The sequence below is a fragment of the Thermobia domestica genome, chromosome 3 (assembly GCF_964235325.1).
Source record: "Thermobia domestica chromosome 3, izTheDome1.hap1.1, whole genome shotgun sequence".
NCBI classification, from domain to species: domain Eukaryota; kingdom Metazoa; phylum Arthropoda; class Insecta; order Zygentoma; family Lepismatidae; genus Thermobia; species Thermobia domestica.
The window spans coordinates 183,898,547-183,914,617 of record NC_137456.1 but is presented as its reverse complement, the minus strand read 5'-3'; the positions used below and the strand labels follow the sequence as shown (position 1 = coordinate 183,914,617).

The following is a 16,071-nucleotide window of genomic DNA, read 5'->3' as shown; positions in this document are numbered from 1 at the left end:
TTTCATTCAAATACCTGCCTAAGATTGATTGGCAGTACCGGATCATGTCAACTTGATTTTCCAGTATACGTTTGTTAGATAGTTTGTTGCGTGATTTCACAAACAGCTCGCTCAATATTATACTTAAGTATCTGAATACTTCCTGGATTGTCAGGAAACACTGATTTTAATGTCACTCCCTCAAAAAAAAAGTATCAAATCGTAGCTTCGCAAAGGGGAAACCACGAAAACTACTGATACGATTATTGAAATTAGTCCGCACAAGAGTGATTGTGAGACGGCTTTTGTGGCACGTAGAGCCATGCTGCTGGGCTCAAATCTTGCCTACGTCTAATGCTGGCAAACGAAATCTGTGAACGTGTCTCTGTAACTCTCTACATTACATGCAACACAGTCCCAGCTGTTTACCAAAAATAAAGCATGCAGCAATTCGGGACTGAGGACAGCTAACGGAGACATAGATTATATCTTGACCAAGGATTTTAAAAGGGAAAAAAACTTGTTACACCTTAAGATGGCCGTTATATTGATTTAGTAAGTCTACGTCTTTTGGCTCTTGAAGTCAAGATAAGTGTAAATGTAACAATTTATGTAAATGTTTAAGGAACAACATGGTTAAACGAGGATTACTCTTAAGAAACCATGATAGGACAATCTTTTAACTTAGGCAAAAATAATAACAAGTAACTCCTATCTTCTTGTCAACGGCCATGTTGATACATTGAACTCACGGCACTTATACTCATTTGTATATGTATGACACGATTTTTTGCTTTCTTGAGATTTAAGGTATTTTATCTTCCCTACTCCTACACATTAAGGTAACTGTTTTCAAACATCGAAATTTTATTGTGGGATAAGAAGTGTTAGGTGCATATGTTCAATTTAATAGTTGAAGTTTATACGTTCTCCTTTTCCTTCATTGCTCTTTGTTTCGCCTTTACTAGCCAGCGCTGAATCGGTTCTACAATTTGAGCATCCGCAGCTTCGCAGGCGTGCACACGAACAACTGTGAAAAAAAAAACACGAATGTAAGACAAAATAAATGTAAGCTTAAATATATACCACAATGTATTAAAATGAATGAAAGTAGTTTCATTGACTTCACATCACCATCAGTCGTAGTTTTAAAAAAGAAGAATACACGATCCGGAATGAGACGTGGTTAAGAAATGAAAGGAATAAAATCAGGAACAGTATTTTTCAATACTTAAGGCCACCACAGTATGAAGTTAGGTTCTATAGTGATCTGAAATGTTCAAAAACTCTCTTCCTGATTTTATTTCTTTCATTTCGTAAACACGTCTCACTTCAGACCTGTATATCCTTTTGTAATACAACTGAGGAAGGTAATATGAAGTGAATGAAACTACTTTTATTCATTTTACTACGATGCGGTGCGTAAAGTTTTCATTTATTTTGTGTCTGATATATCGTCATCGCCCACTCTACCTAAAAGATAATGTAGGGTAAAGAATTATGAAAAAATAAATATCTGATAGCTAAAAAAATAAACGGTAAACAAATCAAGTATAAGAAAAAAATTCTGCCTCTTCCCATCAATACGACGAGTTCGATCCTCAGCTTTCTATATATTACATGTTTGCAACTCTTCTACTGTTACGTAAAGTACGAAGTGAAACACTACTGACGTGTTTCAAAAACAACGGAAATCGTCTCAAGTGAAAACGCCCCTTAAAAGTGCAAATTGAGTTGGTAGTGCTGACTTGCGTAAATGTTCAGCCCACAAAATTGGAGCTAGAGAAAACAAATTTGGGATGAATTAGGAAAAACACATACGAAATGAAAAATTGGCTATTCCCAATGCAATATGCCAGACTAGTATTGAAATTCTATATGCGAAATAAGCGAGGACTATCGTTTGCAGAACTACTATATTGTTTATTGGTTAAACATTTATTATCAAGAAACAAATATACATAGAAAATACTTACCAAGTATGATTTGTCCAATTTTTAAAGTAGATAGAACAGTCTTTCCTTCGTTCCAAGCCAGCTGTACTTTTGAGCTAGGTTGTTACTCAACAATTTTCGGAAGAGTCTGTAAGTAATATTTCTGGTGTGTTTCCCATCTACTTTGGCAAGTTCTCGTACCTTAAATAAATAAATAAAACAAACTGTGAGTGATGAATGATATTTAAAGAATTAATTGAATTATACGTTCTAAACCAGTGATCGAGCTTTCTCCTATGTGAGATCAGTAATTTCAGAAAAAATCTACATCTGTGCAAGGACTCTACGTTTTTCCAACATGGTATACTATGCAGCAAAGAGAAAGGAATATTGTAGTCACAGTTTTCCAGCAAGTTCGCTAAATTACGATACATGGGTCGACTTCCGGAAATGACCTCCTTCCTTTCTCAGCCCTAGGAAAAGGGAACACTCAGGACATTGTAAGAGAAGGGAAAATGAGTTGCATTATACGCACCTGCATGTTTTAATTTGAGGCGCTGTTTTTCATTCATTACAGCCCATTTTCCCTTCTTGCTCTAAGTGTTCCCTTTTACCTAGAGCTGAGAAAGGAAGTGATTCACTTCCGAAAGTCGACACTTGTATTGTAATTTAACGAAGTTGCTGGAATACAGTGAGCATAAAATGATACACTACAGATAATTCTATGTAACAAAGACATTAACGATTATCTGTTTCAAGCTAAGTACTGCATAATGATGGTAATTATGGGTAAAACCGTGAGGAACTACGTAAATATTTCAAATGCATTGCAAGCTTTCTAACTATAAACTATTTTATCTTCGGACAGGTTAAAGGAAGTCTAAAACATGAATAAAAGGAAAAGGGGTTAATCATCGTTGGTTGAACCACTCCCCGTAAAAATATATCCTTTTATATCCGAGATTTTTCTTTTTAATAAGGGTCATTAACATTGTTCCTTTCATCCTTGTGTTGAATTTCCTGCAACATGCCCGAAGATGAACTAGTTCATAGTTCGAAAGCTACCAGCCAGTTCAGCCTGTTCTGAATATTGCGTAATTTGTGTGCACATTTTCACAAGTAAGTACCATGAGTATGATTTCTACGCTATGGAGTTAGTATCTGTAAGTACTGCATATTTTTGTTTCACTTACCAACGCCTTTTTGAATGCATTATTTTCCAACTTTTCCTCAATGATGTCAACTTCTTCCTCCGTTTATAAAGGAAGACAATCTATTTCTATAGGACCGTCGCCAAACCTCTTCCCTTCTCTTGATAGGGAATTGTCACTTTCGTTTGAAGTGCTTCAATTCTACGAAGGATTTCATTCTGTGCTGAAAGAATGGCATTGAGCTTCACTTTGGGAGCTGTGAAATGTCTAAGTGTAGCTTCGTTCAGTTCTAAAATTAAGAGAAAAGGAACAAAAATATATTTAGGGCAACTTTATATTTTTCATAAATTGAAAACAAAAGCTAACTCTAGCAATAACCAGTAACACCGTTTGTTTTAGAAACTAAATAAATTTCACACGCGAATTATTTGATGCATATATATATATATATATATATATATATATATATATATATATATATATATATATATATATATATATATATATATATATATATATATATAGTTGTTGTCTGTTGTAAAAGGGTGGGTAACCTTTTTGAGACTTGATTTACAAAATCCCTGAGTTTCTGTCTTTATCACTGAAAAGTTTCTCCAAACAATTGAAAATAAATTTGTCAAGGACTTGGTTTTACGGGCCCCATGTGCTAAGGGTTGCCCTTGAGTGTAGTTGGTTCGGTTGGTCACAGCGTTGTTGTTCTCATACTATTAAGTAAAATTTTGAGATCAGGAGCATGCTGGCTGATGTCAAACACAATGATTACATTTGGAATGTTGTCGAGAGGGATGGGAGGCTGTGCAGCGATGATGAAATAGCATGGCACTCGGCTGCTTCCAGTGTCTTGTTGAACTCATGCCACACCGTCAATATTAAAGCAAAATAGATCACCATGTAGTTCTAATTAAATTGCTCCTGAGTGTATATGAAACATGTTTTCATATCATTTATGATCACTGATCAGATTCAGTTCTTACCAACTTAGAACTTTTGTTGTATCATCCTCTGTGAACTTTGCGTTTCAACGGTTTAATATGCTGCTAAATGTGTGCCTCAAGCGTCTTGCTTACCTCCTGTACTTTCTCATTAATATTAATAGGTCTTATACTCAGGATGGAAATAAATCATGATTTTCCTTCTGAAATGATTTTTGTTAAATCTTAGTTTTTTTATTTAAATATTTTTTTTAATTAAAATTAGATATTTCTTGCATAAAACTTGTTGCTGAGTAAGAAATTAGAATTGAATCTTAATTACGTCATTTGAGTACAAGCTTCGAAATTGGGTTTGCATTTAGAATTAACCCCCACACTTTAATCAATTTCGAACCCCAACAATGTTTCGTAATAATCTGGACACCAATGTGCATCAAAGTGGTACACTATTTACACGAAAGTTGTTAATATGGGACAGGAAATAAAGGTGGTGCAGCACCAGCATACGACACGAAATACATATAAAATACATAAATTTCGCCTGAAGTTATGTAAAATACATAATATTTCAAGTTTAGGGGGATTGGAACCCCATAATACGTCACTGCCAACTGTGAACAAACAGGTGGGCACGCACACGAAAGTATTTTCGTCAAACGATGTTACTATTCGGAAGTAGTTACGAATGTAAGAGGAGCAGAAATCGGGTGTGTTCGGTTGCCCGTCTAAAGCGTGATTTCGCCTAATTATTCTCAGCATGAAAACGAGAGTATAGACAACGCCCAACCACACACTGGAAATGTGGCCAAATAATTCCTTCCAAACTTTGGCTGGGACGTTTTTGGCCATCCTGCGTTCAGTCCCGACCTCGCTCCTAGCGACTTCCATCTCTTTCTGCATCTGGAGTTTTCCCTTGGTGGTAAGCGTTTCAACAAGAATGAAAAGTTCACAGAACATGTTACCACATGATTAACAATACAGGCGGCAACATTCTATGACTCAGGAATCAAACTTATACCACGCTATGAAAAATGCCGGGAAAATTACAGGAGCTATGTGGAAAAGTAGTGCAATTGTTATTGATTTTTTTGAAACACATTGCTTTATCTGTACTCGATTTCTTATTTATGACCAAACAGAACTTACTTTCCGAGCGAACTTCGTATCTTTATTTTTTCCCTCCTGAATTTTGCGCCCCTTTACTTTGGGGTCTGGGACCGTTGCCCCGCCCTTCTCCCCACGGCACGATACTGAGCCACACCAAAGAAAAATGAATCGCACTCCCCTCTGAAATGCCGACTTTTTAATAAGTATAGTCTAATTTTAGGAGTAATTCTGGAAATTGTACATATAATTTACCATCTAAGTGAATTTCGGAAAACTGAATCGAACACCTCTCCGAAATTCCGAGTTTTAATGAGTATATTTTAGGGGCAATTTTGAGAAGTATAACTTTCTCCACGTTTCTTTGTACTTATTTGGTTACCACATTTTCTGCAATTTATTTTTAGATTTATTAAGCTTGATTGTTATCTTATTGTTTCAAAACTGGAATACTGTTACCTCATATCCAGGGTTACGTGTTCGTGTACCTACAGCGATGTTCACAGTGCAAATGTTCATTACACGCCCACAATCCTACCATGCGGTAACCTTGTGCGAAGTAATTCCCTCTGTTTGCCAAACAGTTCCATGTTTAGAACCGCGTATATAAAAAATAAACACAACCTTTGCTCTCCTTATATATTATCAAGGGTTGTTCCAAAGTTGGTCGTCCGTTTCTAGCAAAATTTTGAAAATTGACAGGAAAGAAATGAATAATTTGCCCGTTTGAGTGCTTGATAATGTATAACGAGAGCGAACGTTGTGTTTATTTTCTTATATAAACGGTTCTAAACATGAAACTATTTAGGAAGCGGAGGGAACTACTTGGGACAAGGATTCCTCATGGCAGGATTATGGGAATGTAATGAACATTTCTTTGTTGTGAACATGGCTGGTGATAATCAGGAAAATCTGTTAAAAGTAAGTAAAAGTCATGGTTTAATAAATCTAAAAGTAAATTGTAAAACATGTGGTAAGTAAATAACTGTAAAGGAAGGTGGAGAAAGTTATGTAACGGTAAGTACATAACCAACATGGCGGCAAGGTTCTAGAACACAAGTTCCTCTTCCCATTTAGCTTTAAGAAAAATAGAAAACAACGTGCCCTAACCCGCCTTCACTCGCTAACGCTCGCTCTGCAATAAACGTAAATTAAATATTGAACTTTGGAACGGAAAGGAACCAATTATTACGCTTTTAGCCAAGAACTAGGCGGACGACCAACTTCAGAATAAATGCCATTATCAAGCACAGAAACAAGAGAATTATTCATTTCAACCCGGTAAAGTTTCAAAATTTTGTCAGCAACAGGCGGCCAACTTTGAAACTTAATCCAATATATCTTAATAGGATAGTGTAAAAATAATCACGATATGGTGTGCTTTTACCTGTGCCATGCGTATTTAAGTGAAAATATATTAATTAAGGTCGAACCTAATATGCACAAATTCGCCCATTAAGTTTTAGTAGATTAATAAAGGGCGTAATGTAATGAGCATTTGACTAACTAAAAGATATATATTTTAATTGTGAAAGCAGGTTTTCCTTAATCCTCGTTTACGCGACCCACCATCGCTGACGCGTGTGCTTTTTACGGACGTACCCCTGTGTAGCCCGCTCCTGCCCTAACTCTGTTAGATAGCATTCGTTCTTTTTAGTGGCCACCAAGCAGAGATTGGTTGGTTATTTTGCACAAGACCTCTTAAAGTGAATCTCCACCGAGGAATGCAAGTGCACATCTCAATGATTACTGAAGGTATAGAAAGTAAATGCAGAGAGAAAGAAGTAGGCTATATATTTCATGCGTTTCTGTACCAACCCGTATCATTAATCTGCACGCAGGTTAGGTTAAAACTCAATTACCTTTTCTTACCATGCAAAAGAAACTAATTAATCCGGTAAATTAATAAAAGTTGGTACGACGCTTCGGTAGTCATACCCAAACTTCATCGTTTCTAAGTATCTGCACTCAGACTAAGACTACAGAGAAAATAAGATTTTCTGTGTGCTAGGACTCCTTAATAATGTGTTACGTAGCATGAGTAACATATATAACACGTGCATGAACCGCCAGAATGCAACGTTTCAAAAATGTAACGTTCCTCCTCTATTCTCTTAGCGCTTCAATTATGTTATGATCCATAAGAATTATACATAGTTTTATATTTTCTTCCAGTGAACATATCAAAAGTTTGAACCTATATTTAGCTTCGTAAATTTGACAGTATATTTATCGAGAATATATAAAACAATATACGTTGGATTTCCATACATAATTACTTTGAATAAAAGAATATTCCTATGAAAATAAAATTAATTATAACTTCAACCTCCGCCATCTTCACACTTGCAATTTTTCCGACCTTTAGCAAAATGCGTACTTGTGCAGGCGTAGACAAATGAATGTCGCATTTAGTGTTGCCAACACCAACGAGAAAACAGTGGCTTAAACGAATAGCTAAAAATCTGTGTAAAAATGGCCTGAAATGGTTAGAAAAAAGCAAGTTTCCACGCTGAGACAATGATAAATAAATCTGAATCCTATAATACTCCCCTCAAAGATGATAAATATAATCTTCTTCTTCAGGTTGAGGCGAAGGTTCTTTAATCTCTGTTGTTTGAACTCGGCTGGTCCTGTTTCAACTAGTTACAAGACTGTGGATGAAATTTCGTATAGAGAATAACACTTTTGCACGCGGCACAACCGAAATCTCGCCATTAGAATGAGAGAATGTGTTTTTGTTTTCAATCTGTTCCTAAAACTGTTTTTGACTTTATTAACCTGATTGAATACACGCTTCATTTCCTGTGGCCCTACGTAGCCTAGTCGCTATAACGCCCTCGCCTTCGGTGCGAGCGGTCCCGGGTTTGATTCTCGGTGGGGGCACTTTATCAGGCCAGCTATCCTGAATGACGTTTTCCTGGATTTCATCATTCACACCAGGTAAATGCCGGGGTGGTACCTAACATATAGGTCCCAAGCTGCTTCCTTCTCTTTTCCCCAATAGTGTGCTCGCCGAGGGACGTCATTGTCAAACGTGACGGGCTAATGATCATAGATGTCGAAAGTTCAAAAACTTAAATCCTAAATCCTTAACGCTTCATTTCCACGTTCGAATGTAGAAACATACTAGTACTTTAAAAAAAAGCCACGAAACTAATTCTGAAAATAGATTCTCTCCTCCGTCATCTGTGTAGCAATTTACTTCTTGCAAAAATTCTTCAATTGAAGATTTATTTTCGCCACTGATTTTCAATTTAGTCGATATTATCTCCCAATTTCACAGTGAAAGCTGAAGCTAAATCAGTAAAAGATGTTTCACCGGTTTCAAGCTTATTGTCACTGAAAAGCGACATTTCCTGAAGGGTGTCTATATTATCGGGCAGTCTATTTTGAATTTCTTTAAGGAGTTATTTTTTACTTAAACTGACACGTCTTCCCCGAAAATTTTATTCAACGTCTAGTTTTAACGTACAGATTTTGAGCTCATTCTCTGCTGTGTAACCACAATATAACCATGCTATGCTATATATATATCAATGCTATATTTTATGGGGACAATTCTAACAGTGGAGTTTAGAATGTTACAGCTTAGAGAACGCATCAAACTTCAGAAAATAGCAAAACGACACACAGAATATATTAAAATGTAGTTAAACTCAGAAAGTTGCTAAAAGTGAAAAGCATATGGCTAAAAAAAGCCACTATTGGCTCTTTGAAAATTTTGTGACTAATTAGGTTCTCAAAGTTGACAGATCTAGTCACAAAGTGGTTAAATCGGCAACCCTGGTCGCAATACGAAGCAACTTACGCGCAACCAGGCCGTAGTATATGGGGTATATGATATTCACATTTCTCATATTCCAGTAAAGCATGTAAAAGTACCTTTGAAGTGTCAGATATTCCTCGAAAGGTACGTACCTAGCGACACATGCTATGTACGCTGTACATTCCTCAAGTAGCAGGTACATAAACGATTGGTATGGAAGTTATATGGGACGTTCCTAGAATGTACGTGATTGGGTGGGATATTACCGCTTTGTTTCCGGTTTGTAGGTAAAAAGCAATGTTTTGTCTCAGGTAATATCAGTTACAAGAAATCTGTTCATTTTCGATGCACTGAAACTTGTACCCCAAAATTCTTGAGCAATCTTCTTGTCTTGCGAGATATGCTTTGGCAGAAATTTCGAACATATTTCCCTCAGGTGTGTTTCTTTCGTGGTAACATGCTGTACACACTCTCCGTCCAAATTGAATAGTTCAGCCCAGTGGCGTAACTAGTTTTACTGCGCCCTGGATCGATCGATGATTAGGTTTCTTAAGGGGACATTTGCCATTTTGAGATTTACTAATATTAATGCATTACTCATGTTCTGTCTGCATGAAAACACAATTACATTGACTATATGTATGATTGAAAGTGATTTTATACAAAATTAGATAATTAATTACTGCATAATTAATTATTAATTATGCATATTTATTACGTGTCTTTCTCTGTAATCAATTGTCAGAAACATTTTTTTTAAAAAAGTATATGATTCTTTACACATTTCTCATTGACATAAAATAAAAATACGCGTCAATATCGTGACAGATGTTAAATTATTATTAATTGAAAATGGAAAAGTGCATTGCTGATACTACTGAATTCCGTATGAGGAGCAAACTTTCAGTTTTGAGCACTATTTTTGTGGAAAATACTTTATTTATACCTATATATTGCATATCAGGCAAATCCCTATATATTTATCTTTTGATTGGTACCACAGTTTTGGATATAGACATATGCATTTCAAAAAAAGACATGAAATAATTTCGTAATATGTAAAATGCCACCCTCTTGGTTTGTGAGGTGGCGCCTTCCTCTTCAGGCGACGTTTTTTTCGGAACTTCTTGCAGTCTGGATAAGTCTTGACAGAGTTACCAACGCACAGTTTTATTCAGCTAGTGTTTTAGAAATGGGTCGAACGCGGCGATGTCCTTCCAGAAGTAGGAAGAGAAATAAGCTTTCTAAGGCTATTCGTTTATCTTGGATAAAAAGGCGTGAAATAGAAGATAGCTCCAAGTGTGACACTTCTGTTTGTGTATCTTTGGAAGAAACAAGTGGAAGTTCTATGGAGGTTCCAATTGCAAGGGATGAATCAGATGATAAAGAAAGGTGAGATATATTTTACTTTCCATCCTGATTATTAATTACTTTGAACCAACATAAAATGATTCTTTTATAAAATTGTTATCATTCTATCTAAATGTATACAGGGAAAGAACATTGTAAATCCAGTTTTATTGATTTTATACCAAAACTATTTTTGTAGTCTGACTGAGCGTGTTGTTTACGTATATAGCTGCTTTTAACATCCAATTTACAGAGGAATGATCAAATTTTTTTTTACCATTTTGGGTAGTCTAAAACATCGTGTGCAACGCATACTTTTACGGTTGGGTGCAATCTCAAAATCGAAGAAAAAAATGTACTTAGCCCTGTTCTTTCCCTGTACCCTTAACATGTTTCACTAATCTTTTAGTGGATTATTATAATATTGCTAGGTGTATTATTTTTTTAAAAAATACAATTACGTGAAACATTTGCGTGTTTAATTTTATACAGCGATACATATAATAATACTATTATGCGCAATGTTATATATGAAGGGCTTGGAACAATATGCCACATTTAAAAAAAATCACTATTTTTAGGATCCTTGCATATCTTACAACCTGTAGTAGTCGATTTGGAAGTTGGGGAACACTATGTATTAATATAAAATGCTCTAATAGATTGAATAACAAAATTATTATCTAAGATTCCGGGGTAACGCGTCCCAGAACGAAATAAAGTAGGGGAACGGATATTCGATTTTCTGGTAAATGGAGAACGACGTTCTCCGTATTCCCTCCAAATCGATCACTGATAACCCGTTGATCTTGACAAGTTTGCAAAAATCGAAATTAGGGTCAGTAGATATCATAAGTATTCTTGTTTAAATTACTTTTTTATGAAACAATGGCAAATTTCACTTTTCTCTCTGATCATAAATATATATTAGTTTAGCGTCCCTTGTCAGCAGCGAGGCTATATGAAACATGGACCTACTGGTTAAATGGAATCCGAACCATAATCGTTCTATGCTCTCCTCTCGGGACTCGAACCCAGGACCCCTTGAAGCGAAGCGCACGTGCTAGCCACTAGACCAGCGATATATATATATATATATATATATATATATATATATATATATATATATATATATATATATATATATATATATATATATTGCATCTTATGTCTGAATATTATGTGTTTGTATATGTAGGTATTTTAGGAAATGTATTCTACCTTATTTATTAAGTGTTTACTTTTATTAGTTCAATAATATATATACCCTAATACACTTCCCATCTTCTTTGATACTGTTTAGAATTCACCTGAGTTAGATGCTTTACAAATACTTGTTATAATATACAACTAAAATAAAAATTAGGAATTAATTTAACTGACAACATATAGAATTACAATAAGGATTAAACGATTATTTTACTTTAGGACTATTAATATTTCAGACTTGAAGAAATGTACTTTACTCGGCTCATTCTATCATACATTTTATAATGGTTTACTGCTAAAATATGTACACTTCGAGGAAAATCACCTGCTAAAATGTTCATTGTAACAGAAGGTTTAGAGGAAAAAGTAATTATATCTATACGCAATTTATTAGTGGAAAGCTTTTTAAAAAATCACGCTTAATTTACAGATTATTCCTACTAAATAATTTTTAGAAATACTTGGTCAACTCACACCTGAAGGGGACTCAGCCTCCTACAACAACATTCAGTTGTTTGTTTACATCAAAGATTCCGGCAGCGTGATTTTTGCCCTCAACGTGTTTTTTTTTTTTTTTTTTTTTTTTGTCGTGGCTTTTACTCCACATGATTTTCTACTCTTGGTTATTCCCCAAAAAGTCATGAAACCGAGTCTAAAATTGCACTGTTTTAATCTATCTAAATTGCAAACGAAAGAACAAAACCAGTTTCACATTTGAACTTCATATATAAGTTACTTTTCTGGTTTAATTTTCGAGCGACAATAGGAGATAATTTAATAGTCAGAGAAGAAAATCTAATTCGAATTTTTAAAAAGATAAACACATTTCTAGTCCCACATACAGGAAAAAAGTAATTTTTGACCATCTGTCCTTCATTTATTCACCCTATTCATATAAGCCATATCGTTCAACATATAAGCACTAAATTTCTATAAATTTCATTTTCATTTCTACAAATTATTATTATTATTATTATTATTATTATTATTATTATTATTATTATTATTATTATTATTATTATTATTATTATTATTTTATGTCATTTCAGCTCTGACACTGAGTCTCTACCATCTCTTGTAGTGGAGCCCGAAACAGAGATTGTTAGTCGCAATGACTTTCCAAATGGCTATCGAATTGTAAATTTGGGACACATTCTCAAGTGGTCCATAAAGCTCCAAGAAAACCACAGAAAGATATGTGTTTTAGGAAAAATGGATTTTCATAGAGAGAGACGTTCAGGAGTAGTGTCTTACCTCTATTTCAAGTGCCGCGTGTGCAAACGCGAAGTATGTCACTCTACGGAGGAGGAACAACAGTCTAAAAGATCTGTAATCAATACTGGGGCTGTTTGGGGCACTGTTTCCATTGGAAGTGGGTATTCTCATCTAGAGGAATTCCTCAGTATTATGGATATCCCATGTATGAGCTTCAAACTATTCAACAAGATTGAACAAGATCTGGAACCGGTAAGTAATAATTGACAAATCCGTTTGGTCTTCCCGGAAAATAAAAAACCTGAAAAATAGACTTTCCTACTTATCAACAATATCACAAGTAGCTAATATAATAGTTGTATTGATATAGTTCTGTATAGAAGATTTTATCATAATAGCACTTGCGCAATGAAAGTAATCATAATTACAAGCAGGCCCGCAACCAGCCATAGAAGTCTGGGGGTGCCATAAAAATGTTAGGGGGGCCCAAGTCTTAAAATAATTGTTACAAATATATAAATTCATGATTTTTTGTGTTAATATAGTATATGATGCATTGAGATCTGCGAGCCATGAAAAATTTAGGGAGGTCTGGCCCCATTGCCCCCTTCTAGTTGCTGACCTGGTTACAAGGGCAACGTAGTAGTTTCAATTGCCAAAAATGTGGAAAACTCGAAAACGTAAATTAATCGTTAAAAAGAAAAAGAAAAAACTTGCACATAAATCGGTGATTTCAGCTTTGATAGCGATCAAATATGACGAATTTATAATAAATTACTTTTGCTTTTGAGAAAATCTTATTTTTCTTCTTCTTCTGCACCGCGACTAAGGAAGGCGGTAATGATGAAATAAGCGATAATGGTGGAATGAAGGAAGTGGAAGGAAAATATTTAGAGTGGACGGAGGGTGGAGTTTCAGTATAATGCATCTGACCCCCCCCCAAAAAAAACGGGTTCCTAATGGTTAAAATACTAATCTAACCTATCTATTTGGAGAAGTATCAAAGTTGAAACTTCGATTTAGGAGTTTTTGATTACGTTTTCGGAGTTTGCACCACTCTGCGACCATAGCATAGTCTCGTTATGATCCTCAACCTACGTAAACCGCCATAAAACGAATTGTGGATCACACTCGTTTTGCTGCTCTAGTGGAATTTTCATATTGATGTTGTCAAGAATACTTTATAGTGTGTATGATGAGATGGTTGCGCACCGGAGCCATACGAGACTTTAATCTAAATTAACGTGAAATCTAAAACATTGATCTTTCACGAAATATTACCCGAATCTCCCACACAGCAAGCGAGAACGCTATTTCGCCACCCGGTATTTCGACTGCAATTCAGCACTCTTGCAGGGACATAAGGTGCAGGGCCGTAGGCTAACCAAACATTGATGATTTTATGTTTATTAGATGCGAGATCGTAGAGTGAGCATATGTGGGAGTCAAGAGGTGAAGCCTCAATCGCTATCTACATTTTATACAAAGTAAAATTCAAACTGAAATTTTCTGAACGTTGCTAGTCTTTACAATACATACCAGACAAAGCATACAGAGACAAAAAATAACTATTTATCCGTATAGTTTCTGCACAATCGTAGAGAAATTGAGTCACATTCTCAATGACTAGGGAAATTTATTTTGTTCGTTATTGACATCACTCAAAGTAGAAAGGTAATGAAATTTGTAATGAATTAAAATTAGAACAAAATAACGATATGTCATGTTTTCTAAAACAATGTATATCTTTTGTAGGTGTGGACAGATTCTCTTTGGAGTCAGATGAAAGAAGCTGGAGAGGAAGAAAGAAGATTAGCGATTGAAAAGGGCCATGTAGATCCAGATGGTATACCATGGATAACTGTATACGTGGACGGAGGGTGGAGCAAAAGAAGTTATGGGCAGTGGTATGGGAAGGGGATCTGAGCACTGGCGTAACTAAAGGCTTGGGGGCCCTCCCGCAGACAGGGTGGAGTGGGCCCTTCCCAACTTCCCACTTCGCGATTTGGGGGCCCCTGATGGCTTGAGACCGCCCGCAATGCAGGGTCTACGGGACCCTTATTTACGCCCCTGGATCTGAGGGCGAAGCCCCCACGTACTCAATCTGACTCAACCTGCAAAACCTGGGTTGGAGCTAATCCTTTGGCAACTACAACTGAAATTCAATATGCTTGCAGGATTATGAGGTCGAGTAAACGCCTAATGAGATGCGAGGCCGTACACGGAGCGAATTTCCGGATCTGAAATGAAATTCGGTGTGCTTGCAAGTTTATCGGATGCAAGGCCGTTGGCCGAGCAAAAGGGATAAGGGAGGCTGAGGACGAAGCCCCAAAGGAAAGCCCCAAATGAAATTAAATATGGTTCTAGGTTCATGAACTGAGAGGCCGTAAACCGAGCAAACTGGGAGATCTAGGGGTGAAGCCGACGAATATATCTATATATTCAACTAACCACATTCTTTTTAAAATAATGTTTGTAAGTTGTTATTTCACCCCAGGGGTGCCCACAAGGGGGGGCTATGACGCAAACTGCGTCATTGAAATATTTGGGGGGGATGTTTGAGAGAGTGTAAAAATTAATCGAAAAGATTTTTTTTCATGGAAGAACACCTACGGATAGACAATTGAGGGGGGGGGTGCGTCGTGGACATGAGGGGGGGTGGGCACCACTGTTTCACCCTACTAATGATTGTGAAGATGGGAAATGAATTGTTTTGTTTGCTATCCATGTTCTATTTGGGGTAACTCTCCCTGCTGGTCTAATGGCTATTATGCGCGACGTGAACGGGATCCTGTGTTCGATTCCCGATGGGAGTGCATTGAACGATAATCTTCGGATTTCAGGAGTTGTATATCTACGTCTCATGTAGCCTCGCTGCTCAAAGGGACGCTAAACATAAAATCAAAAGTTCAACTTGGCATTCTTTTATGAGCACAAGTAATATAATTTTTGTTAGTATACATTCTGTGGAGATAGGGAACACCTCCCGCCAACAACAGGGCTTTCAATAGTTTCCGCTTCCACTCCTGGCTGTGTGAATTTTTCGCGAAATATGTTCATATGAAACACCCAAATGAGCTCCGAAACATTCCTGAAAGCTTTCACAGATGAATGGACAAAGCAAGCAATATTATTTTTCTTCTGAAGCAGAAATAGTCTTTTGTGAAGGTCACTGCAAATGGGGGGGGGGGTTATTGACCACGGAAGAGAAGATTGAAGAGCTGTTCCCATTTGCAGACTTCCTTCTGCGAACTCGATATTATCTCATTGCCAAAAGCAACAGCTGAAGTGAAGGGATGAAATTTTATAAGCACAATACCTTTTCCTTTTTCAGTACATTTTTTGTACTAGCTGATTCACAATTTAGACTAGCGGCAATTATCTTAGCCAAGATTCCAAACACCTCG

At 36.3% G+C, this 16,071-nt stretch overlaps 1 protein-coding gene and 1 long non-coding RNA gene across 2 annotated transcripts; one reads left to right on the top strand and one right to left on the bottom strand.

Annotated features, from left to right (window-relative positions):
* Positions 1-646: 646 nt before the first annotated feature.
* Positions 647-7,520, bottom strand: LOC145681557 (uncharacterized). Its single transcript, XR_014130812.1, has 4 exons — positions 7,401-7,520; positions 3,107-3,353; positions 1,956-2,114; positions 647-1,009 (listed from the first exon to the last, which is right to left on the bottom strand). It is a non-coding gene; the product is annotated as an uncharacterized LOC145681557 (long non-coding RNA).
* A 2,562-nt stretch (positions 7,521-10,082) lies between these two features.
* On the top strand, positions 10,083-14,590 carry LOC145682052 (uncharacterized). The gene is made up of 3 exons (XM_081753651.1): positions 10,083-10,282; positions 12,499-12,916; positions 14,420-14,590. Exons 1-3 carry the CDS (start codon positions 10,083-10,085, stop codon positions 14,588-14,590), a joined length of 789 nt encoding a protein of 262 aa, XP_081609777.1.
* The last annotated feature ends 1,481 nt before the right edge of the window (positions 14,591-16,071 follow it).